Raw genomic sequence first — 25,994 nt, forward strand, 5'->3', positions numbered from 1 at the left:
AGAAACAATATTACATTAATAATTATTTAAAAAGCAGAGAAGGAAAAGGTCAGAGGTACCCATAAGCTACAGCAGCAACCCATGAGGCTGTATCAAATTACAGCAAAAACAAAGTTCCCTACCAGATCAGGTTTTAAATCAGTTTATCCACTGTGCATGGTAATAATCAGTGGTTTCTTTCTAACAACGTGTCTCATTTATCATCCTTGTGGTTTTTGCAGTCATACACAGCTCTTGATGGTGTTCATCTAATAAACCTCCAGGAAAGAGTAGGAGGTTTTGGTTTATTTGGGTTTTTCTGGATTGGCTTCTCCCTCCCATACTCTTCAGCAATATACATTTAATTCATGTCAGTCAACAGATAAAGTTGGCTGAGAGACAAAATTATCCTTTATTTTGCATCTGTAAGATACAGAGAGCAAACACAGGTTTTGTACCACAGAACCTACACTAATAATGATCTGCTGGTGCAACAAAATTCTCTTTACTTGAAAAAGAAGCTGCTTCAACTGTGAAGAAATACAGCAATGTGGAATTTTCACACTTCTGTCAAAACTCTGTCTCAGAGGATTAAATCAGCTCAAACTTCTTCTGAGCCTAGTTAGAGGGGTTAAATACAATAGAGGCTTCAAGCTATTTTCTTTTAAACTGAATAACTCACTTGTTCATATATGCCCAGTTTTGTAAACTTGATGACATTTAAGGGGCACAGGAGTAAGAAAAAACAGCAGAAGCATTATGTGCTTTTTTGATGGAAAGACCTCTATTAACCACACTGTAAAACTGAAGAGTCCAGACACTGTTTGTTAAGCAAGATGGAAGACTAAAATAATGTAGACAGCAAATGGTAGCAGTGCACATGTACATACTGCATAAATATTAAATATCCATGTTCTAACAAGACAGCTATAAGTAGACCCTGCAAAGAAAAAAAGAAAAAGGAACAACCATCTGCTTTAGAATTTCATTGGGAGAAGGTTGTGACTATAAAAAAAAAAAAAAATTAAAACAAGAACACGTTACTAAGGCAAGATCTGCTCCAGGCTGTTCCTCCCCAGTGTCAGCCCCCTTTGAGAGAGGCTCACATCTCTATGGTTATGCAAACATTTCAAGATATTCCATTTTTTTGTCTCTCCAAACAGGGATCTTTGATCACCAAAACCACCCTGTGTGGCTAATTTACAGTAATTAAAAATGTGTGCTACTCTCGAAACAATTTTAAAAACCAGTGCATTAAATCTATTTATGGGTTATTGATATAAAGAAGCCATGTCTGGATCAGAAAGCTCTTTCAGCTCCCGATAACCTGCTGCTAGAGTGATGCCAGGGGAGCAGCACTCTGTGCTCTCACACTGCATATCCACGAGTGCCCCTGCTGGATCCAGGGTACCACAGCTTGCTAATGCTATCACTATTTAAACAGTGAAGTTCACTTAAATTTAAATTTACAGGGCTTCAGAAGATTTTTCCCAAAGCCAAGAATCCTAGGTGCATCTCAGTGCTATCCATACACTAATTATGCCATAACACTGTCCCATCCTGAAACAGAATAATTCCTGTTTTGATGACGGCCTTCAAACAACTACCAGGCCCACAATTTATTTCAAAAAATTATAAACTGAATGTAGCTCTTCTTGATTTATACCTTTTGTTTAAGGATATCAATCATATAGCCAGGAATTGGAACAGCTTATTTAAAAATTCATTAAGTACTGCATAACCTGACCTAATTGGACCTGCTTTGGGCCAGAGAGACATCCAGAAACAACTTCCAGTCTCAAGCACATGTGACTCCACCATCCAACAGTACAGATTATCTTGATAAACATACTGCGAACCCTGGGATTTTTTTAAATGAAAAGGATGTCAAGAATGTGACATAACACTGGACTGACAAGTTCCCATTAAAAGGTTCAAAGTAACAATATTTTTGGTGGGTTTTTTTCAGCAGCATGCTTCCAGGTTACAGTATTGAAATATATTCAATCCAATGTTTTTGTTTCTCAGAAAGATAGGGAAAAATAAAGCAACAGGGTTAATGAAATGTTACCAAATGTATTAAAAGTTTGGGCAACATAAAAAAATCCATGGTATTCTGAAATTATTTAGGTACCTGAAGAACACTGCGAAACAGAATGAAATTCAGAAAACTTTTCCTCCGAGGAATATTAACTTAACCAGATTAGTCAGTTCTGATTAATTGTGACTACCTTTAATCAGTACAAAACAGTATTAGAAAGAAAACCAAGAATCATAATTCCTTAATTACCTATTGAAACAACATCAATGACTTCCTTCAAAATACACAATTTTCAGTGCTAACCACTGAAAAACAATGAAGCACATCTTAGAGTGACTGTCATCCCAGGGTCCTATGAATAATGTGGGTTTATAAATAGCACAAATATCCATCTCACAAGTTGTAAATACTCAGTGATTTCCACAAAGTTTGAAGATGGACTGGATTTACCAATCATATTATTTAAAAGCAGAAGTCTACATACACTGATTGAATATTCAAATGAGGCAAGGGGTTCCTTCCTCATGACAAACTATAGATGGGAGGTAGTTTTTAAATTTCTAGAATTCAGAAGGGATATTTAGATGAATTAAGAGTTAAAGGCAGTTCCAGGCAAAAGAGCAGTTAAAGGCTTTTGCAATGGGTGAGGAGGGAGCTTTTCCTCAGTGGCCACCTCGTGTTCCTCCCCTCTCCTTCCCAACCTCCACAGCACACCATGGTTTTGGCTGGCAGATACAGACCCCTGAAAATCTCTCCTTTGGAAGCTCCATCCCATTATTTAAAAGCAGAAGTCATCCCAGTAAAGAACAAAAGGTTTCACAAAGCACAAAACAAGATCAACTCTCCAAACAGGGCACCATAAAACACATCCATAAGCAGAAGGAGAAAGCAAGTTGGAGCAGCTGGAAGAACAATCCTTTCAGAGGAGGAGATGTAAATAACCTGCACACCTGAGAGATGCACGAGTTTCACTGGGATAAATAACCAAACCAGCTCAGCAAACCAGCAGAAGCTGCTCCCAGAGAATTCCAAAAGCCTTATTTAGGTTTGACTGCCCTCAGCAAGTGAGACCACTTGGGCCCACTTAGCAAAGCCCTCGCAGAGCTTTACATTTGTTTAGGTAAAAACTGAGGAGGTTTACATTAAACAAACACAGTACACAAATGAGACCTCCAGACAGGGTAATAGGAACTGTCACAGTAAATGATCCAAACCCCAAAGGTGTCCAAACAAATGGCATCAAGTGCTCCAGGAAGCCACAGGGAATTATAATGGAGTAACTTGCTCATGGGGCATTTTCTTCCAACCCCCCAATTTTCTGACACAGTCAGATTTACAGTGTTAGCAAATTTGCCATGTATTTAACTTAAGGCAATAACCTCATAAACCACACATTCAATTATTTCTGTGAAACTCAGTGAAAGCTTTTTTGATGAGAGGATTCACTTATTATGACTTCCAAAAATCTGTAGTCTCCTCCAGATGCTACAGACTGATTTTATTTTCAGTTTAACACGTCTGACAAGCTAAAAAACCAAAGTTCTGTATTTTGTCTCTTTACTACTCATTTTGCCTCTCCTTCCTATTATACACTTAGTATCTTCTCAATATAAAAATGATTTCTCTGACATCACAAATGCAGAAAGTTTACCCCATGCTGTTTTCTACATTAACAGAAGCAAAGACAGAAAGAGGTGTTAGCCACTTGTAGGACAGAATTTAAAATTATAACCAAAAAATCAGGCAATTTGTTGTTTCATACTCAGAACAAAGAAAAACTTGTTCTAATCTTTGACTCTTTCAGCATTTAATCTAAGATTTATTTTTCTGATTGTTTAAGTGAATATAATACCAAAACTTACATCCAAAACCTCACTACAGAGGGTGAGATGACACACAAGACAAACATACTGTGGTTTAGAGTTCTGCAGAATAAAAAAAAACTCTAGTTGTTATATTTTGGAAATGTTAGCCTGTATTCATCTGTGCTTAAGGATCACTCAAGATTTGCTGAATTCAAAGAACTGTAACAAAATACACTAAAAAATCGTCATTAAGAATTCATAATAATTTTTTTGTCTTTTATATTTTATTATATATTTCCACAGCAAAAACCAGGTCATTAATAACACTCTGTTTACAATTGTCAGTCCATTGCAAATCATTCTACTCCTAATTTGGGCTAAATGTGATATTCTCCTTGATATGCAATACTCCTACTCTAATTTTCTGCTTTATCATGATAAACTTCTTATCCTAAAGATTTAAAATCCATTTTTTATTTAATATTCAAACAAAATAAATGGACAATAGAACTCCAAATGCTTTCTACAATGGAGAGAAGGGCTTTTTTTAAAAAGAAAGGAAACAAACCCCAAAACTGAACAAATATTATCCAGAAATAGGAAAAACAAACAACTAAATGATAAAGGAAAACATTAGTGAGACAAAGCATCCATGAAAGGACTGAAAAAGCAAAAGTGAATTTCAAACTACTTTCAAACCATAATCTAAGTCACAAAGGAACATATTTTCACATGCAACAGTAAAGCCAAACAGGAAAGTGCAAAGATTTACTAGCTCCTTTTGAGCACAGAAGTATTTCTTAAAATGAAACTCACAGGGCTCTGCTGTATGCAAATATTCCAGTAAATGTTTTGAAATCATGCTCCTCTAATAATTTATTTTCTTTTTTTCAAATACTGATTTGGGCTAATTTTCAACAGAACTGGTAATAATGGGTACTGGCAGGTACAGACACATCAAAACATTTGCTCTGACTCTCATTCTGTGATTTTGGGAAACTGGATAAAAAGTAAGACCACTCACAGACTTCTCTTGCAATCAGTTCACAACAATAAAAAAGTAGAAAATTCCAGAATAAACAGCAGAAGTTTTAGTAACTGGTGCTGACAAAATCATCCTGTAAGTATTAGTCAAATCCTGCCATCAGTGTGGATGAATACAACCAAGGTTTCCTGAAAGCAGCTGTATTAATTAAGACATGCAGATTGGACCCTGAGATTCCCAAGCAGGGCAATGTGCTTTCTGAACAGCTCTGTGCAACTACCAAATCTCTCACCTGTTCCAAGCAAGTCTGAGATGTGTGTTCTAAACAAGAAATTCCATGAAACCTTCTGCAGAAAGACCAATCATTTTAACCAGAAAAAGGCTTTTCACAAACAAGATCACCTTACTACACATTTACTTTGAAACCATTACTTTCAGAGGTTACAAAAATTAACTGCTGTGGGTTTAAGTAATAAAAATTATTATTCTGTTTAGGTTTTTTTAATTAATTGAGTAATATTTAAATAACAAAATTACTAATTGTGCCTCAGTAGTAGGAGAAGCAATCTCTACCTGTGTTATTTTTGGCAGGCTTTTCAAGGCAAAGGAATGAGTCAGCTTTTTCCTGTAGCTTATGTTATACTTGCTGGCATCTCCCCAGCTTTGCAAGTCTCAAAAGTATTTCCAAGTGCTAGACGTGAAGTTACACCCACAAAGTTTATACAGAATGACAACATTTGTCCCCATCGTGGTTAAAATTTAACCAAAAACCGTAATTGAACTACAATGAAATGTCTTCTATGCATTCTGCTTTATTTCAGCTTGCTTTCTTTACAACAAATATACTTCATGAAAAGCTGCAAAACAATAGGATTGCTAATAAAGCAAAAAATTAACATTTCATCAAAAAATGCCACATGAATACATTCATACAGATGATTCACTTCATCAGCAAGAGAGCACGCGCTGAAATTGTTTACAATTAGCACTCTAGATGTGGTTTCCCATTTCTCCCTACATCTTTGGTGGCTTCAGCAGATTTTTTTCCTGTCACTCCTACAACATGCCTAAATGCACTAGGAAACCTTTCAACAGTTAGATATACTTCTAAAATTCTGAGGGAAGAAAAACCCACTACATTTTGAAGAGTTCCTTAATTCTATGTTGTCACTGCCTAATTCCCCAAACAAAGTGCAACGGAAATAAAAAATTCATAACTGAATGTGTTTTCCTGGCACAGTGAAAGTAAAGAACCTGTACAGATTTCTAAGAGGCTTAAGGATCAGCAGGTACCTGAGCTGCCTCCAGCTCAGCAGGAATAAAGGAAAGCAATCTACTCTCAACAACCCACTCAAAACTCATCAACACAGAAAGGGAAAGTAGCCCATGAGGTGTCTCTGCTTTGACACACATACAAGTACCTTGGTCTTAGTCATCAATGTCACAACTCTGACATTAATGCTGCTTCACCTTCTAGAAGAAAGGATTGCTTATGCTTAATACCAAAACATAGTTTATTACTCCTTAAAACATTAATAGATAGAAAGTAGGAGAGTCAGATAAATCAAAGGCTATGCCTTGATATGAATACTGAAAAATAATATTTTTACCCCTCTCCTAGTAACTTTATGTAAATTTGAATGGCAATGCTAAAATGCAAAGTTTAGGAATAAGCTACCTCATGGCAATATATTTTTTGTTCCATCTTATTTTTAAAAAGTGGGCTTTGTTTTAGTCATTCACTGTAACATACTAGCTCTTAGAAAGTACTACCAGGGAAGAAATTTCAGGACACAAGAACTCAGGACACAAAAAGTCATAGAAGTACTGTCAAAAGCCTGTGGCCCCCTTCCCTGAAAAGCCATAATAACATGAAATATCAACAGTGTTCCAATGACCCCAGCTGTAATCAGCCAACTGCCTAATCACTTATTCATAATAAAAAAAATAGTTATGCAAGATTCAGCTTAAAAGTTTGGAAAGCAGAAAATCCTAAAGTAAGTAAGTAACCTGCAAGTTGTCACAGCATTTCTCCAACAGCCTGTGCTGTTCTGCTGAGGGGCAGCAACCCAGGACAGGCTAAGGAAGAGTTTATTGAAATAAAACTAGAAACTGTGCAGATATCCAACAGTATTGTAAGTAAATCCATTTTTAAGACACTCTGCTTTTAAACTCTGATGGCTCTAGATGGCTCCTAGCTTTTGTGATAAAAATTTTCTCAAGTAACGTTCATTTCCAAAATAGCCACAGCACTGGCACAGATGCTGTTCTTAAATAATTTACTTCGTTTTTCTCCTACTCACACAGTCCCAACATGACTCAATGACAGACTAAACACTTGTCAAACACATGTTTATAAGATGTGAGCAATTTTTAGTTCAACTAAATAGGTCACAGTCACAGGGTAATAAACTACAGATAACTCATACCAGCAAATTCACTATTAGTATATTCTAGAAATTTGTTCTGAAATTTGAATGTCTCAGGAGAAATGAATGCTAAGCAATCTTGGCAGAAACTACCAATAAGAGGCAGCAGCTCTAAAAAAAGTATTTGTAAAAGCTAATGTAGGTAGGTGATGCATCCACAGAGCTCCAACATTACCATGGGGCACTACTGGAATCTCAGGTGCTGCTTTTTGTTTATTCTCAGAACACAAAAGTCTCTGTTAAAAGAAACAAGTCTTTTACCATGAACAGAAATCTAAATGTCTTAGTCCCATTGCTTGTATGACCACTGTACAAGAAAAACTTCAGGTTATTTCTTAAGTAACTAAAATATATGTAACTAAATTTACTAGAAAGGAAACAAATTACAACTTACATTCAATTACCTAAAATTTTCCCCTATACATAAGTAAAATTTCATATACATCATCACAGCAACAAAATACAGCCATAAAACACATAAACACAACCCTTTTTTACCCTCACATGAATAAAGCAGATTTTTGGGGGTTGTTTTGAGGGTTTTGTTTTTTTTTTCAAATAGATGAATGTGCATACAACTGTGGAAAGCCATACCATGATAACAACTGCCTACAGACCCGCACATTTCATATAATCTTCCATGAAAAAATACATTAAAAGGAAATGTGTTTTATCAAAGATTAGGGTATTTGAAAGAAAGTGAAAACAATTCACTTAATACTGTTTTTAAGAATCAACAAGTCTTCTGTGCCACCATCCAGCTGCATAAAATTCACAGCATCCATCTGAGCTTACTCAAAGACACACAAATGCCACTTTGAAAGCTGCAAAAAGCTGGAAATACAGAGAATGAAAAATACAACAATTTTTGCAAGCAGAAGAGAAAATAGATTAAAGATTTCCAAAGGGCATTTCTATAGTCCTTTGCAAAAGACAATAGAGCTTGTGTCCTACTAGGAGAGATTAATGCTGCAGTTGAACACATTAAAAAAGCTGCAACTCCTGAATCTCCTGGGGAACAGGCACCACGCCCATGGGATGCCTGCACCAGTGGGATGCCCATCCACCAACACTCCTTGGGATTATCCAACCCAAGGCTTCCCTCTTCCTTCCCTCTGCTGGCAGCAGGGTTGGGAATGCTGGACAGGCTCCTCACTGCAGTACCAGTGAGAATAAACCTGCTGAGCTGACAAGAACATGTTCCACAGGTCACCCAGATCCACAAGAAAACACCTGTCTAAAACAAAACTTTAAATGCTCCTTAAAAAAAAAAAAAAATATATATATATATATATATATATACAAACCTCTGTCTCCAGTAGGCAGATGTGACTGTTCATCGGACCACAGGAAGAATGTTATTAATACACAAACAAGCCCATGTTCCTAACAGTGAAAATCCCTCAGATTTAGTCCTAATGAGAGGAATATAGCCTGAACTTCTCACTGAGTGCTGTCAAATCTGTGCCATATTCAGTATGCAATTCTAAAGTAAAGAAAACAGCAGGCCAGCAATACAAAATAAAAAGGCCAGTGTGATGAAGACCATCACCACAAAGTGCAGTCCTGGTTCTCAGCCACTGAAACACAGCCTTGCAATGCAACAGGAGAGCTGCTGAACACTGCCCCACATTTAAGGAAAAGAAAGGGCTGTGTGCCAAACTCAGATTAATCACCTCGTTTCTGGAGGCAGATTAATTCAAATCAATCAAAATAACATACAGGGAGAGACCACATCAAAGCTGTAGCAGGGCAAACCAGAGCAAGAGGGACAAAAGACAATTTAAGTGTATCAGTTTTACCAGCTCCTACTGAAATTTGCCACACCTTATAACAAAACGATTGTTACTGGTTAGATCATTGGAAGATACAAATAACAGATTGCTGAGAACTGTCAAGAGCCCATTCTTTGTCATTCCCACCTAAATGGGCACTTCCAAGAAAAATAAAAAATTGCCAAGTCCTACCTGATTTTTCTCAATTCAATTTTTTTGTCTGTTCAGTTACTTTGTTCCAAAACACATTACATAGATGTAAATACACATATTCAAACTTGGTACTTAAGAGTAAAAAAAAAAACATCCTGTCTGAGAAATATTCTTTTCCAAGAAGTTTACAAGCAAGATGCAAAAAAACCTCCATCTGTCTAAGTTATTCATTTAAAACTAAAAGTTCTAGTTGAGAGCTGAAGCTTTATAAAAACAGACGTTCAAAATATACAATTTCTCCTTCCAAGACAGAGAATCACTTCTTGTCAGGAGATTCTTGGAACCTGAGTATGACAGGAACTGCAAGTCATCCCATCTCCAGGTACACTAAATTGCTGGTTTTACTGAAGTTACACTGTGCTTTGTTCCTCTACCAGAATATAGAATAATCAAGCCAAGTACAGCAGGAAGGCACAAAGGTAATTTTGAAAGTAAAAAATGGGAGGGGGTTATATATGTACAATCATTATACACACATTTACAAGGAAACTGAATATTGGAAAATAAACGCCCCTCTCCCCCCATTATTTTGATGAAATTTATTTTCTTCTTAAAGCAATACTAAAAAGTACCTACATTACAATGTCTCTTGGAAAAGACATGAAATAAAAACAATTTTAAACCAGGGAGCAGGAGTGAAAACAGAAATGGCCATCCTGGAAAAAGCAGAATTAAGTGTGGTGAATTCTGCTTTTCATTCAAAAACCTGTTCTGATTACCAGTACAGAATATGTAGTCATGCTGCATATGAAGGACTTGAATTTTTCATTAAACCTGTGAAAGGCAGAGCAGACCACTTCACTGACTTTCATGCACAGGTTCAAGCACTGGATCTCAAGAGAGCAAAAAGCTCTGTGTAATAACCTCTCATATATAAAGGCCCACACTGCATAAGGTCAAGTCACTAATGGGTGATTTTTCTTTAAATATGAACCATCATCAGAAACATTTCAACAGACACAGAGGTGGGATTTTTCACACTTTTATTTTATTGTTTATACACAAAGTTTAAGATGTCTTTATCTGTCATTCTTACCTTCACATGCCAAAAGAGAAGGTCAGAGTCTAAATGGGCAAGCTATGAAACCACCAGACTTTACATCGGACAGAAATTCCTAACTTCTGCTTCCTCAGATGGCAAAAATTACAGTAAATTAACAGAGCTGAAAGAAATGACACTCAGGAAATAACACACCAGCAACCCTGGGAGGCTTAAGAGCTGCATCCATTTATAGCAGAATGCCTGAAGAGATCATTATATTATCTATGTTGATCTTCTGTATCTCACAGAACATCTGAAACGTTTTGTCGCCCAGCCTATAATAAGCCCTGTAATTAGGCTACAGTGTTCTAACACAGAAAAACCCCAAGCTGCTCTATATGCAGCAGACCACCACAAAGGCCAAGTCATATGCAGCAGAGGGGAACTAATTATTGGCAAAATTAGGCTTCGTGATCCCACCAAGCAGTTTTTACACTGTTGCTGCATATGAATTCCTCTGCAGCGCTCTTGTGACCAATTTTATTTTGAGCACTTGAACAAAGCCAAGCAACCAAACATTTATGAAAGACAGCTTCCCATACTGCTTCAAGCAGCTACTGCAAAACATATACAACTGCTTTGAGCACTATAAAACATATACAACTCTGAGACATTTAAATCCAGTTTATTTAGTACCCAACTCAAGATAAATTAGAGGCAGTTTATAGTGTCTTAGAGTATCCCATAGAGAGGATTAGGGATGAAGACTTCTAACTGGGGTAAGTAATATTTTAAAGTTCAAAAATAGGAAGCTGGTGTTTCAGTCCTAAACTGAAAAGAAAAAGGAATTCTTTTCAATTCTTAACAAAAACCACAAGTGACTATTAGAAAAACTAAACCCGGAAAGGAGAGCCTTACACTTAACCCAGGTTTAGCTTTGTTTAAAGGTAAAACTAAATGTCCAAAAGATACAGAACATAGTAACAGTAATAGGAAAGATACTGGTGACATTTTAACCCCTAATACTAAATTCTAGCAAGACCAGGGGAAAAAATACAGGGACAAAGTCAGCAGCAGGAATACTTCTTCAGTGCAAACAAAGCAATCCTCAGAAAAGCTTACACAAACACACAGTACTTGCAGCACAATGTAAGGAACTTGTTTTGTGAACCCAATAACCTCTGCTGTCTGTGTGCATTCTGATGTACTTCTCTGTCAGCCCATGTCAGTGCCTACTTCTCTGTTTCTGTTTGGGATCCTTCTGCTTTCCAGCTCACCAGGGCTCCTTCTTTTGGTTGTTTTGGCTGAAGTCCCAGAGAAATAACAACGCCCTTGAGCTGAGTGTCAGAGAGTTCAAGAAGCAACAGGTGCCCAAGGGAATCTTCAACCTGGCTCTTTAGCACAGCCTCTGATAATGCACGACTTTTTTTCCCCAAGCAGGAACATGGAATTGAGATACAGACAGGCTGAGTGAAAAGCAAGAGTAAACAATCTCTTTGAGACAAGAACTTCCTTGTGTTTTTGGTTTTTCCCCCTTTTGCTGCAGGAGTGCCCCTGAACTTTGGTTGATGACATCCAAATGGGATTTGCTTAGCTTTCTACTTATTAGCCTGGGTGCCTCACAGAAGATTTCCTCATCAAGTACTGACTTTGGATTTTACTTCCAACATCATAGAAGTAAAGGAATCGACATTTAAAAGCCTCTGAATCAGATGCAGAAAACGAAGTGAAATTAGAGAAAACAGAAACTGTATTCTTCCCATTTACCTAACACTGGGGGCCAAAGGATGGCAGAAGAGCCCTTACCAAAATCATCACTACTTCACTACTGTCCTCATGAACTGTGAACCAAGTTCTTCAAGTTTGGTTTTCCTTAGAAATCAAAAAAAAGTTTTGCTCTGAGTTGAACGACATATTTAGTGCCAAACTAAAGGATTTCTTTAGGTTTTCATCTCAGCTAAAAAAACCCCAAGACCTTTTGGTTGAATTAAAACAAACCCTCCCCAATTCCTGAATCTGTATCTGACTACTGAATTTAAGGTATTACAAAAACCCAACCAAAAAAAAAAAAAAAAAGAAAAAAAGAAAGAAAAAACACCACCACATGTGGATCAAAAATGCTACATTTCTCTTAAATCATGAGACTCTCCTCAAGTTCTTCTGAAGTGCTAAAAACCCTTGCCTAACAGAGATAGCTGATTCCCTCACACCCCAGGAACTCCTTTTCTTCACTCTTCTCTTCCTTCATTCTTTTGTTTCTACCTCCTTGTTAGATTAGCAGGATTTGACTTTCACTCCCACTCCCTTTTTTATTCAAGGGCTGCTTTGAATAAGAATGAGCCAATGTCCTGTTAATGACAGACCCTTAGGGCATCTCCTTCACTTACAGTCTCCTCAACATTATTTTTTTTTCTACAACTCACCATTTCCTTTTCATAGACATACCTCTCATTCATCTTCTGCCCAGTTTCAAAAATTATGTATCTTCCTCAAGTACCTCTTGCATTCCTAATTTTCTATCCTTTCTTACTTTCCCTATGCCTTTTTTAAACCTGCACATTTGGGTCATTACCTCTTTCCTCTCTGTATTCTACTTCTAGATCATCTAGTAATCACTAATAAAATTAAGTATTTAAAGATGTTCTCATAGCTTTAAAAACTTCATTCTGCTTTCTGCTCATTCTGGAGTCTCAGAAGAGACTTATTTGTTCTGACCATTTTTCATGGCACTTCTCTCATTTAACCCAACCTGTTGCCATTTATTGTAATGCACACAATTTGCAAATCCCCCAAAACCACAACCAACAGATCTAATGGATTGTATTGGGAACTTCACAACCTGAACAGAAAGCACAAGGCCACTCCTCACCTTCCAGTAAACACTTGAATTTTCAAAGAGCTCATGCCATGTCACTACAAACTACTATGACAAAAGATGTTTTAACTCCAACCCCCAACACACATCTGGGTTTTTCTGGTTGAAGCCACTGATGACAGACACCCCCTTCTGCTCACTGGTGTCTCACTCTTGCTCATACCTTGACATGTTGCAAAATAAAGATTGCATTCATTTTAACATGTAGTTTCAAGTGTTGGGAGTTTGTACTGGTTTTTTACAATAAGTTACAGTTGAAACTATATCCATAGCCAATTTTGGAAATCTAATTTTTTTCATAATAAATTTCTGATATTTTGGACTGGTCCAAAGGTCACTCATTTGGAAAAGAGAAAGAAAAAAAAAAGAGGAAATCAAATGTTCCACAGTTTAACAGAAGATCATTCACTTTTTAATTAAGTTTGCTGTAGTTTACACTTCTAAACCTTAAGAAATTGGATTAATAGTTTCTTTATTTACTAATCCTATGAAGAGTCTTAAAACACCTAAGACTATTTTGCTTGGTTTTATTGGTTTCCTCCTACTTGTCTGCACATTGAACCTTGCGGCAAAATAGATGAGAGGTTTTTTCAGGATGAGTGTTTGCTGGATGTTTTGTTTGTACTTAATGGTCTCTGGATAGCACCAAATCTAAATAAAGTTATGGCTTTAATCATCTGACTCAATCCTGCACAACCACCAACAGAAGAGCAACAATCCTAATTTTAAATTAAAAGCACATGAAAATTTGAAAAAGTTGTTTTATCTTCCCATTCTTCCACAGGAACCTAAATCCTCAAAACCCATGTGTGTACACACAGGTCTTCTAAAAACACTACCCTTCATAACATTTCTTACACAATGAAGCCAAGAGGAAACGAAACACAATATGAAACATGGCTTTAGAGGACAAGAAAGAAATGAAAAAATCCTGAAGACAATCACAGCAGAGCAGGGTTTGTTCAACTCAGGATCACATTTACTTGGAGATGAGGCTGTAAGAGACCAGAAACAGTCTGCACATAACAGCCTGTTTGTCCCAGCCATGAGACACCCCCAAATTTGAAATAAAGCTACCAGCTGTCTTAGCAAGATGCCATGTCACTGTTATGTGGGGTTGATCTATGAAGTCATTTTCTTAGAATACTTACCACTAAATCCCAGTTATTTTGTTCAAGCAACGTTATAGCTTCATCAATATTTTCAATACCAGTACATGCCTAAAAATAAAAAGAAGCAGTAAAGAGAATTAAAAGCATTGATCAAAATCAGGGTATTAATACTTATAATTCAATTCATTTCAGCAGGATGACAGGAAAAGTAAAGATTTTCCCTTTCTGTTACAAAAGGGTGATCCAGAAATCAGACTCCAAGTTTTAAACATCAAACATTTAGATATAATTCCCTGTTCCAACAGAGGACTCTTCTGTAACCTTGAGCAAGCCACCTAGGGAAGCAAGACCAAGTAGTTATTTGTAAAATTAGGACAACAGTGCTGTCCCATACAGGTGTTTTACCTTCAAAACTATGAAGCACTCATACTAACTTTAAAAGGGAGCACAAAAAACCTTGAAGTTCTATCCCTGTACTCTGGCTTTACCTAGTTCAAGAAATCTAACACAATAGCATTTTTAAGGTTAACCCTCATAAAACCATATTTTGAACTGATCTTAATTGCAAATACAAGAGCACCTCTACTCAGCAAAAGCTGGGATGCAGCAACCTGCTGCCTTTTTTGATACCCAAACCTTTTCAACTATTCAACTTCAGCAGGCAGAGCACTGCTGTTCATTCTGCCACATATTTGCCACCATTCACATTGAAGCATATGAGATATATTTCACCAAAAGAGAAAAAAGGAAACAGCTACGTCTCTTCCTGGAATTTATCTTTCATCCTAACTGTATTCAAACACACAAGAGGAGTTCAGACTTTTACAAGATCTGAAACACAATTGTGTTCCTTCTGCTCTACCACACAGTTTTATAAAACTGGGGTATATAAAACTGCATCCAAAAAATAAAAAAACAAACTTTTTAACAGTAATAACACAGAGCTAGATAGCAGCAGCAAACAATCAGTTTTCCTGATTCCCTCTATGTTGCAAGAGAAGGAGGCTAAGCAGACACTTTTTTCCTACCAAGACATAAAGAGCCATCAGGTCATATATTTCCCATGTTCTTTTTTTCCAATTTACAAGCATGAAAACATAAAAAGAAGAAATCATGAAGAAATTCAAGGCCAATTCTCTCTTCCTAAATTCAACCCTGAAAAATTCCACACTTACAAAGCACTACATGCAGTATGTCAACAGAAAATGGACCAGTCTGAAGGACCACAAGATGAAATTATGGAGAATTTTGCCTGCAGAGGGGAGGCAGAAGTTCTACTGCTGCCCAGTGCTCTCATCATCACATTGATCCTCTCTGCAACAAAACAAAATTTCTTCCACTTCAGAGCATGCTGTGTTAATGCTGAATTTCACCCACTTCACATTGGGAGTGCTAAAAAAATAGCACTTTTCTCCTCAGAAGCATCATTTTGCCTTCTTTTCCATTATTTCTTGCAGTTATTTCTGAAGTTAAAAATGGAACAAAACTTCAACACAATCCTCAGCAATTGCTTGTACATTTATATACAATTAAGCCAGGTAGGTTTGCAGAGTACAGGGCCTGAGCTTGTCATTTCTGAAATCACAAGGATGGTTCACACTCCCATCAACCTGCCACTGGAACTGATGCCAACAGATCTGCTGCAAAAAATCCTGCTTTGAGAAAAAGCTCTGCAGAAGTCTGAGATTCTGTTTACATCCCAGTGAAATACACTTAAACTGGTCATTACAGAAATAGTTACTATTTCTCATTTGTCAGCCCTGCAAAATCTGCATGACCTTTTGAAGAACTACCTTGTGTTCCAACCTACAATAAGAACTTGACCAACAATGTGTTGTTTTCACCCTGGGCTGTGCAGAAGCTGAGATGGCACCTACAATACAGGATTTAACACTGGTTTTAGTTGTCCCCTCTTTTTAGCATTCCTGCAGCTCTGCTGACTTGCCACTGTCCTCTCTTAGCCCATACTAACTGCAAATCAATCCAGCTCACTTTGGCATACTCTCATTTTGAGATAAACTGAACAAAATTGGCTTATCCTTCTGCCAGAGCACACAGTGAAAGGAGTTAGCCCATCCCAGTGAGGGCAGAGTAATTAAACAGCTAATTCACCTGGTGTGTGCATCCTTCCTGAATCATCTTTCTGGTGACTTACAATGTAAAACAGAAGCCTGCTCTTGGTCACTCAGCCAGGCAGAGTCACTGGGTAACAAGAACAGACAGGTGTAAACACCAGCTGAAAATAAAGATCATCAGAATTCTTAATAGCCAAGACAAGCATTTTTGATTAAAATCTTTGCACCATTTTTACAGTCCATTCTAATATTTGATTTTGAGGAGTTCTTAAACAAAGATTTCACTTTCCAGATGGATCATTTTTGCTAGCTGTCAATGAAACAGAAAACAAACATTTCAGAATTGCACCAGGAAAGAATGAGTGCTACTTATCAATGTAACCATAAAAGAGACACTGCCAGATCTTCAACACTCTGTTAATGTCAAAGTTGCAGAAAATTAAGATTATCTAGATCTATTATCTAGAATCTTACTATACTGCACTATTTCAACATTCAAACACTACAACTACAACATACAAATCCTTGTATCAAGTCAAAAGCCATCAGTGAGACCCAAAACCCCCAGCAACCAAAAACCAAAGCTGCTTCCTTGTACCTGCATCATGTCATGCAAGCTAAACTAAAGAAAATCATTTGTTTTGCATGCCTTTGATTTTCCCTAAGAAATTAAGCACACAAGACAGGCAGTCCCTCAATGGCAAGCCTGACGTGACGTCAAAGGCTCTGTGGTGACAGATCAGTCCCAGAACAACCTGGCTGCTCCTGCCTTTGTTTCCTTTAGGGAAAGCACACAGGAAACCAGCAGGTTCTGTGAGCAACAGAATTAACAAAGTCTGGTTCCTCATGGGTTTGCCTCTCATCCCTAATTGCAAGGGCTGATTTCAGCTTTTCCTGTGGCCGGAATATTTAAAAGAGCTTCTTCTAATGGACTACTTCCCTTATTACCTGGCTGTATTTTCATTATATTTGGAATAGTTTCATTAGTACAAGTCCAAGGGACACCTGGCACCTTAGGGCTCTATGCCTCACTTATCTAGAAAGGCACACTAAAATTCACAGGGTTTAATTATTTACAATACTTAAAGATGTTTTCCTCATGTTTATTCCTTTTATTCTACCCAAGCAAGAAACAAACAAACAAAAAAATTAATGGGAAAAAGAAAGTTAAATTTGTTCAGAAACAGAGGTGAAAAAACCCTTAAAAATATAGCACAGCAGATGAGCTCTGCAGATGCAAAAATGCATCTCTGAGCAAGTAAAGAGAGGGGCTGAGGAGACTGTTTTTATTATTCACAGATTTTTATTCAGCTTTATTTTCATGAGAGACCTGCTTAACAGAAGGCATTAAATATTTTAAAAGAAAATTCCTACGTGAACACTACTAAATCTTGTTCCAGTGAACAACCAGCACATCCTCTAAGTCATCAAAAGATGAAAGGAACAAACCACCACAGAAAAGGTAAAACCTTGAAGGCTCACTGATTTGTAAACCTTTACACATCAGAAAGAAACCAAAGAATTTTTTTGGAGGACAAAGGAGAAGAAAAGGTAGAACAAGTTCCTCCTCCTCCCTGCATTTCCTGTAGATCTAGGATATCATTTTCAGCCTTCACAGCAGCTCCAGAGACTCTGCAGTCACTTCTGAGCTTTTCCAGACCACACAAGAGGAAAATGAATGTGAAGATGAGAAAACTTTTGTTGTGTGCTGAATACATAATCAGATTCTGGAGATAAAGTTACTGAATGGTAAAACAACTTTTTTAGCATCCTGCTTTTCCAGGGCAGGTAAGTGATTCCACCAGGCAGATTGAAATTTTCACATCATAAAATTTCAGAGTGTTCTCCAAATTTTTTTTCCAGGTAGCTTCATATCCCCAGAGCAATGGAGACCTTACCCTTGGAATGTTTCACAGGTAAACATTAGGGTGCTATCCTTGCACAGTAACATTAACCTTAATAAAAGAAGCAAAGTAGTTAGTGAGGAAACAATTCAATAGGAACAAGTTGTGAGGGCAGACAGACTCCAAGGCATTTGAGACAGAGCTAGGAGCTGCTTCCAGAAGCTGTAATGCAGGATGACAGACTGGCTCTTCTAAATGCCTTGCAGGGTGGTCTGACCCCAGCAGCTGTAACAGCTGGATGTGGGGTTTGAGACCCCAACAGCCCAGGCTCCAGCCCACCTCCACAGCCCAGGGAGCAGCTGCCCTCCCCATCTGGCAGCAGCTGCCCCCCAGCACCTGCTGCAGGATGCAGGATCCATGGCAGAGCTGCAAGGGCCAACTGCTGCTGCCAGCACAGAGCTGGGCTGCTCCTGCAGGGCTGCTCCTGCAGCAGGGCTGGAGAGCAGCAGGGCTGGAGAGCAGCAGGGCTGTTCCTGCAGCAGGGCTGTTCCTGCAGCAGGGCTGCTCCTGCAGGGCTGGAGAGCAGCAGGGCTGTTCCTGCAGCAGCAGCTGCTGACACTCACACACAGCCTCACATGCTGCCCCCCTGCACAGGAGCTGGCAGCACATGGCATTGGGCAGCAAGGCAGGATGTCTCTCCCCTGGGGCATCATTCCCCTCCTGGCCAAGGCAAAATGCAGCAGGCAAAGTATCCATAAGGCCACAGCAATAGCTGGATATGGAGGACTAAGTCCCAAGGCTCCTTTTGAATAATTCCATACTTCCTTTGGATACCAACAGTAGCAGTATTTTCTCCAAAAAAGGACCATCTAACTCAAACTAGGCCTAGAACATTTTGTACAACAGGTCCAGGCCCATTAAAACCAGGGCTGTAATTGACAGACAGCTGTGAATTGCCCTGGGTACCACTCACTCCTGTAACAGATGAAAAATAAAATCATCTGTAGCTCAGTCCATTATTTCAATGTTTAGCCAAATGCTACAATGCCCAAAGAAACAACTGCATGAAGGTACCAAAAGATTCAACAGCACTGCCTAGGAAGAAAAGGCAATCCTTTCACCCTCTGGGATCTCCTACAAAAGCTCAGGAAGTCAGCATTAACACACCTGCAAGTGCACAGACAACACCCTAGGAAGTACTTACTTTTGAAAGCACCAAATAAATTTTTAGCACTAGATCAAGCAGGGCAACTAGAGTTAACTCTATTCCATAAAGATATATGAGGGTTTCAAGAGACATAAGAAATGCTGCCAAAGAACATAAACTGTCAAAAATCAATTCACTATCCCTTGGGTAACTTACTCTTCAAAAATTGAGAGAGACTAAGAGCATGGAAAACTCTTTGAGTCCCGGCCACGAACTTGCTCAGAAGGACAGCTGAATTACCCAGATCAGCAGCTTAAAAACAACAAACCACTCAGAGCTGCTCTGAGTAGCATTTGAGCTATAGCAAAGGATATTACCTATCTCCTTGCATATTTCCTGTGTAAAAGAACCAAGATTTACCTTACTGCTTTATTCACCTCTTCAATTACAACCAGACAGTTCACAGACACACTTCATCTCCCTGCCAGGTTTTGCTTATCTCCAAAGACAGGGAGTCTACAGCCTCTCTGGGCACTTTGTTCCAGTGCTTTACCACCTTCACTGAGAATTGTTTTTCCTTATATTTAATTATAATTTCCCCAGCTGTAACCCATATCCACTGCCTCTCACCCTCAGTCTCCAACTGCAAGAGAAATTTGATTCTGTATTGTCTGTTATCACCCACTGTACAACTGAGACAGGAACTAGATCCTCCTGCAGCCTCCTCTCCCAGGCTACACAAAGCCAGCTCCCTGAACATCACCTTTCACACAAAAATGCTCCAGCCTCCTCCCTCCCTAGGTAACCCTTCACTGGACTTGCTCTGCTCTGTCTGTGCAGTGACTGACAGTGAACCCAGCACTCCTGGCAGCAGTGCTCTCACCTGAACAACGAGAAAGAATGGCTTCCCTCAGGCTCCTGGAACACAGCAGCCCACTAAGTGGCTGCTACTGCTTCTAGAAAAATCCTTGAGTTCCCTTTCCAAGCATTCCTAACAAAAATCAGGTTTCTGCATGCAAGATTTTTAAACAATCCAATCCTGAGTTTCCTCTGTCTAGAGTCAAGCATAGGACTTGGCTTCTTTTTCCCATCCATTATGAGCTCAGTAATCAAGGATAATTACCAAGTCTATAAAGAACCAAGGCTAGCTCCAGATCATATCAGCTAGAAATCCACTCAAACCCAGAAAGATTTAGGACACTAATTCACCCCTGACATGTTAATAAGTCAGAAAATTTTCTTGAAATTCACACATACAGTGTTGCAACGGTGATTACTTCAAAGCTACTGAAAGAAAGTGTAACACTTCTTCCCCCAAAACAGGTAAAGTTAAGCCAATATGCCTAGCCAAGCAAGTAAAGGTTTTAGTACCATAATATCAAATTTAAGAGGCCTGTGGGACTCCCTTCTGGGCTATCAAGAGATGCAGCAAACTCAGACACTCAGAACTTGGATTTTTTGGTACCTCAGTTCTTCTCATCCCAGAGTCCCACCAGTACCAGGATCACCTCCACAGACTTCAGCAGCTCCACCCCTCTGTGGCATCCCTGCTCATTCTAACCCTGCAACAACCCTAGCAGTGTATCGAGACTGTTCTTAATATGAGTCACCCGTGGTTATTAAATTAACTTTTACTTCTGTTTCAGACAAACACTTAAAAAACAACATCCAGGCATATCGACCAAGACACAGACTGAAAGGTCACCTACTGCAAGCATCTAACTGAAGAGATAAGAATGCTTCTCTAGTTTTTTTCATACTCAGAAGACCATCTGGTAAAAATTAAGCAGATTCACCAGCTGTTCATTTAGCAAAAACAAGCTAATTTACTTACCAGCATCAGAAATCAAGAAAGGGTTTTAGGCAAATATGCCAGAATAAAGTTTGCCCAACGCATTTCAACTCCCACGCCCAACTATTTACAAATTTCATCATTCTCCTATTTGAGCATCCCCTTAAGCAAAGCAAGGTGGGGAGGGAAGAGGGGAGAAGGAAAAATAATATTTATGAAGGTCACAAAAGACATTTCAACCTGTAGCTACCAAGCAGACAGGAGTGAACTTTGCCCACACTCTGAGATGACTGCAAGCCTTCCAAACAAAGCAAGCTGGGGACAAAGTCTAAACTGGTAGCATGAAGCTCTAACCACTTCTCAGCAGAACTAACTAACCCAGCACCACACTAACCACGTTCAAATGGATTCCAGCAGACTGTCAACTCTCCCAAGACTCTGGAGCAAATTCTGATTCCAGAATACCACGAAGGCAGATCCCTAGGAAGCCCATGAGCTGAGCCAAGACATGAGCTCAAGCCTCCCAAGCCCCGTGCTAACACTCCAGTGTTTAAGCCACACACGTTACATACAAAGAGCAGTGGTCAAACTGAATTAAAACACAAACCAAAAGTCAGTACCCATTAATTAGTACCCTACGCTACCAAACCCATTTGTCATTCCTGAGGACTGAAGACAGCCTTTACCCAACAACTACACACATGTTTTAGTTAGGATTATCCCAGAGTTTCTGTGTTTGTTTAATACTTTTATTAAGTATGTCAGTGAAAGCAAAACCCCAAGGTTTCCTGAATCATTTTGCCCTTACAGTATCACATAAGAAAAACTGATAGAAAAAAGAAAATAATTGCATGGGTCAAACAAATGCTTGCTGCACATATGCACTCATCTCCTTTCTCCTCATTATCTCAAAAGCAGCAGAATTTTTAAAACAACTCAACAATAAATAAAAGCCACTTTCTAGATAAGCACACAAAGGAAGAGTACTGATCCATACAAAATAATATTTTAGTCAGCATTTCACAAACACTCTTTATAATTTTTTGTGAAGAACAGGACAGCAAGGAACAAACATATTCTTCAAAACCTGGAAAAGGCACCGGCATGGTTTAACTCCAGCCAGCAGCCAAGCCCATGGAACTGCTCACCCACTGCCCCAGTAGTGGGACGAGGTAGAGAATCTGAAGGGTAAAAGCTGGAAAATTCACAGTTTGAGATAAAGACAGCTTAATAGGGAAAGCAAAAGCCATCCACACAAGCAAAGCAACACAAAGAAATAATTCCCTGCTTCCCATGGGCAGGTAGGTGTTCAGCCACCTCCAGGACAATGGGGTGCCACCATGTGTAGTGGTTACTTGGGAAGACAAACATCAACACTCTGAAGATCCTCTCTTCCTCTTTCTTCCCCCACTTCACACACCAAGCATGATGTCATATGGTCTGGAAAATCCCTTTGGTCAGTTTGGGTCCCCTGTCCCAGCTGCGTCTCCTCCCAACTTCCTGTGCACCCCCAAGCCCTTCCCAGTGTAGCAGAACAAGAAGCAGAAAAAGCCTTGGCTCTGAGCAAACTCTGCTCAGCAATAACAAAAACATCTCCTTATTATCAACTCTGTGTTCAGCACAAACCCAAAGCAGAGCCCCATAACACCCACTGGGAAGAAAATTAACTCTACCCCAGCCAAAACCAACAGGCATCCAGAGCAGGGAAACAGCAGCACATTCAAACTCCAAGCACAGGTCCTACCAATAGCACAGGCCAACAAGGGCTGAAAAGAAAAAAAAAAAAAACAAGAAACAGCTTTCTAAAGACATTAATATTATATAAGCTTTTAAAAGCATCAGGCAAGAAAGCCTGACAGGAAGTCAGTGGGACCAAAGGAAGAAAACAGTAAAGAAATATTAAAAGAAGGTAAGGGCATATCAGAAAAGCTACATGAATTGTGTGCACCGATACCCACTACTGAGGAACCTTGAGACCATCCTGTAACACAGCTGATCTGTACAGATCTCTCATCCTAAAATGTCAGCAGAGACACACAGAGCAAACCACTAGATTTGTGAGAGTCCCCAAAACTCTAAAGGAACTTATATTTAAGTTTTTCACCTCAGACTTCTCTTTAAATCAGTTTGATTAAAGGTGAAATCAACACCACATTCCCACAGTCTTGTGGCGCAAAGCAGAAGGGGTTAATATTTCTACAGTTCAAATTTTACTTCTGTACTAATAAGAAACAGCAGAAATTCCAATAAACTACATAGAAATGGCTTAGCATGTTCATGTAAACAAGACACTTAGGAAAAGTGAACACAGCTTCTATAGAGCAAACTCACACATCACAAAACTACTCAAATGTCTCTCAAGAACTCAGCCAGCTGAAGAACACTAGACTAACTCAAGCTGGCACAGTGTATTTCCAAAGTTTTACAACAAACTCATCAAGCTTTACAGCAACATCATCAAGCTTTCAAAATGCTGACTTCCAGAAACTAGGATGAGGTAAATCCATTCACATCCTGTTTCTTTCAGCTCTTTCCTAAGGACCAGCCACTGCTGTAGAAAAGACATTAGGTCAGCTGGGTCTTCGATCTGAGCTGATATGGCACCTTTGGTATTTGCCCACACAAACAACCTGACCTTTAGAAAATAAAAAAAAAATTATAGAAGTGACTCAGTTTCAGTGTTCTTGTCTTTACAAATCGTTTTCTGCAATAGTTAAAAATGAAACTTATATAAAATAACCCAAGGGCTAACGTATTCTGTTCTAGTTTCAAAATGTCTCTTAAGAACTTCAGCTTTAATGAATTATCTATTGAAAGCATTAACTACTGCTGTGGAACAAAGACCTGCTCAACCAGTCAGACATAGAGGACCAGCAGATGACTATTTCAATAGACCAAACAACATGTCATGCATACATGAGGGCTTTGATTTCCTCTTTGAGCAGTTTCTTTTTACAATTGCACATTAACTAGTCAATTTTAAAAAATGGGCTTAATTAGTAGGTATCAATCCAGTCAGTAAGCATGTCATTTCCTTTCATCCAAATAATGAGGGACGAGTAAAATGTTAGGTACTTCCCCAGGCCTTTTATTCTAGTTCCTACAGTAGTTAAAGGAAAGGACTCATCTAATGGCTGCCCCACATATGCACAAATTTATTCAGTGACTAGAAAAATATGAGATCCTGTCAAAGATATGCCAGGTAGTTCCTTGAAAAAGCTACCTTGTACTTCTATTATGGAAGTGTGTGAAAACTAGGCTTGCAATGGTAACTGAATCATAAGAACTGCCCAAATACACAGGAAAACTCTTCCCTTTCAGGCTTTCCAGCTCCAACACAATATTCCCAAGATGGGAGACTCTCAAGGCCCCTTAAGACATGCAGGAAATGGCTCAAATGCTCCTCCTCTCCCACAGCTCCTTCCACACAGAAATATGAACTCAGTGAGTGTAAACTTTACTGTAATTGATCCTTGCTTACCAAGATATATTAGCGATGTGGTATTTTCAATATGACAAATAATTTTCACAGTATCTTTCAATGAAAGCCCATTCCTGGCCTTTGGAAGTACATATAATTAATAATTTCAATATTATAATTAGTACTGGTTGTCATGGCATTTGAAAAAGGATCCTACAGCTACCACCTCTCAATCTGTTTCAGTGACCTACTAACCCAAATACCTATATGAATGGGCTGATGGAAATGGTGACATGATTACTATGATGTCAAGAGTCTTTTCAAGGTAATTGAATGAAAAAAACAGAATAAACCTCTTTCTAAAGACAAATTGGTGCTCCAGTGGTAAAGTATTCAGGTTCCTACAGCAGGAGCATAATGCACACAAATCAGTCAAAGTAGCCTCTTTCTTTTCTATAAATGTCAGTTAGTATTTCTAATTAACTATCTGCCCTTACATCAGAGAAATTAACTGGTTTTTCCGTGAAGAGCTATCATTGAGAATATCCAAGTTATGTTTCTAAAAGGACACCACTCTTACTCCAGCTTCTCATTTCTGGCTCTGGAACTCACTTCACCTTCAGTTTAAAGGCCAGTAAATCAAATTAGCCTTGTTCTGATGAACCTGAACTTTGGGATGACAACTCAGCCTAAACATATCTAAAGAAATGAAACGCCAAAACCCACAAGGAATAAATTAATAGAAGTGATGGCAGAAGTGACTGGTAGCAGACAGTGAAAATGGCAATAACCAAGAAGAACACACTAAGCATGCAGTAAGTTTTTATCATGTCTCTTGCCCCTTAAGGCCATTTAGTTTTTTAAAATTTGGAAAAGGAAAAAAGAAGCACATACCTTGGTTTCACAATGAACATAGATGAAAGAGGGAAGAAGAAAACTACTAGAAATCCATTGTCTCAATGAAAGCAAGGATTTTTGAGTTCTGTCATTTCACTCCGAAATCCTCCCACCCTGACCAAACCTTGACCACTATTTGGTCAATGAAAAACGTGAATTCTTTGAAAAATTTCCTCCTGAACCTCCAGAGTGCCTGATATTCTTTTAATACATGGACACACAGGAGCTGGCAACCCCACAACACTGCAACCCTTAGGCCCACTCCACATTTGGGATGTTGTGAGGACAAGCACACAGCATGGATAAAGAGGTCCTATAAGTGGACATAACTTATAAGGACAGAAAGATATTCTTACTAATTTTAGTTCCAATCCTAAGTGAAGCTGTAAAAACAAAAGCAAAAGTGTAAGAAAGCTAGTGGGTGGGCAAAAACATCAATATCTGACACTTCTGCCAATACTCAAAGATAAACTTTGGGAATGAAGACCAATCTATGTCAATTAAATGAAGCTCTGTGTAACTAAATTTTACAACTTAAAAAGAAAAAAAAAAATCTCTTTTCTTTATAGTGAAAAGCAGACCCCAAACTACAAGAAATCAGGAGTGTATTTGTATACCATGT

General features: G+C 38.6%; 1 protein-coding gene across 2 annotated transcripts in view; it reads right to left on the reverse strand.

Annotated features, from left to right (window-relative positions):
* Window positions 1-25,994, reverse strand: part of FAF1 (Fas associated factor 1) — a 148,895-nt gene that overhangs the window by 115,341 nt on the left and 7,560 nt on the right. For both annotated transcript variants that reach the window (XM_064719667.1, XM_064719668.1), the window contains one exon: window positions 14,236-14,304. In XM_064719667.1, coding sequence (XP_064575737.1) covers window positions 14,236-14,304 — 69 coding nt within the window. The remainder of the gene's footprint in view (window positions 1-14,235; window positions 14,305-25,994) is intronic.

This window comes from Zonotrichia leucophrys, chromosome 8, assembly GCF_028769735.1.
Source record: "Zonotrichia leucophrys gambelii isolate GWCS_2022_RI chromosome 8, RI_Zleu_2.0, whole genome shotgun sequence".
Taxonomy (NCBI): Eukaryota; Metazoa; Chordata; class Aves; order Passeriformes; family Passerellidae; genus Zonotrichia; species Zonotrichia leucophrys.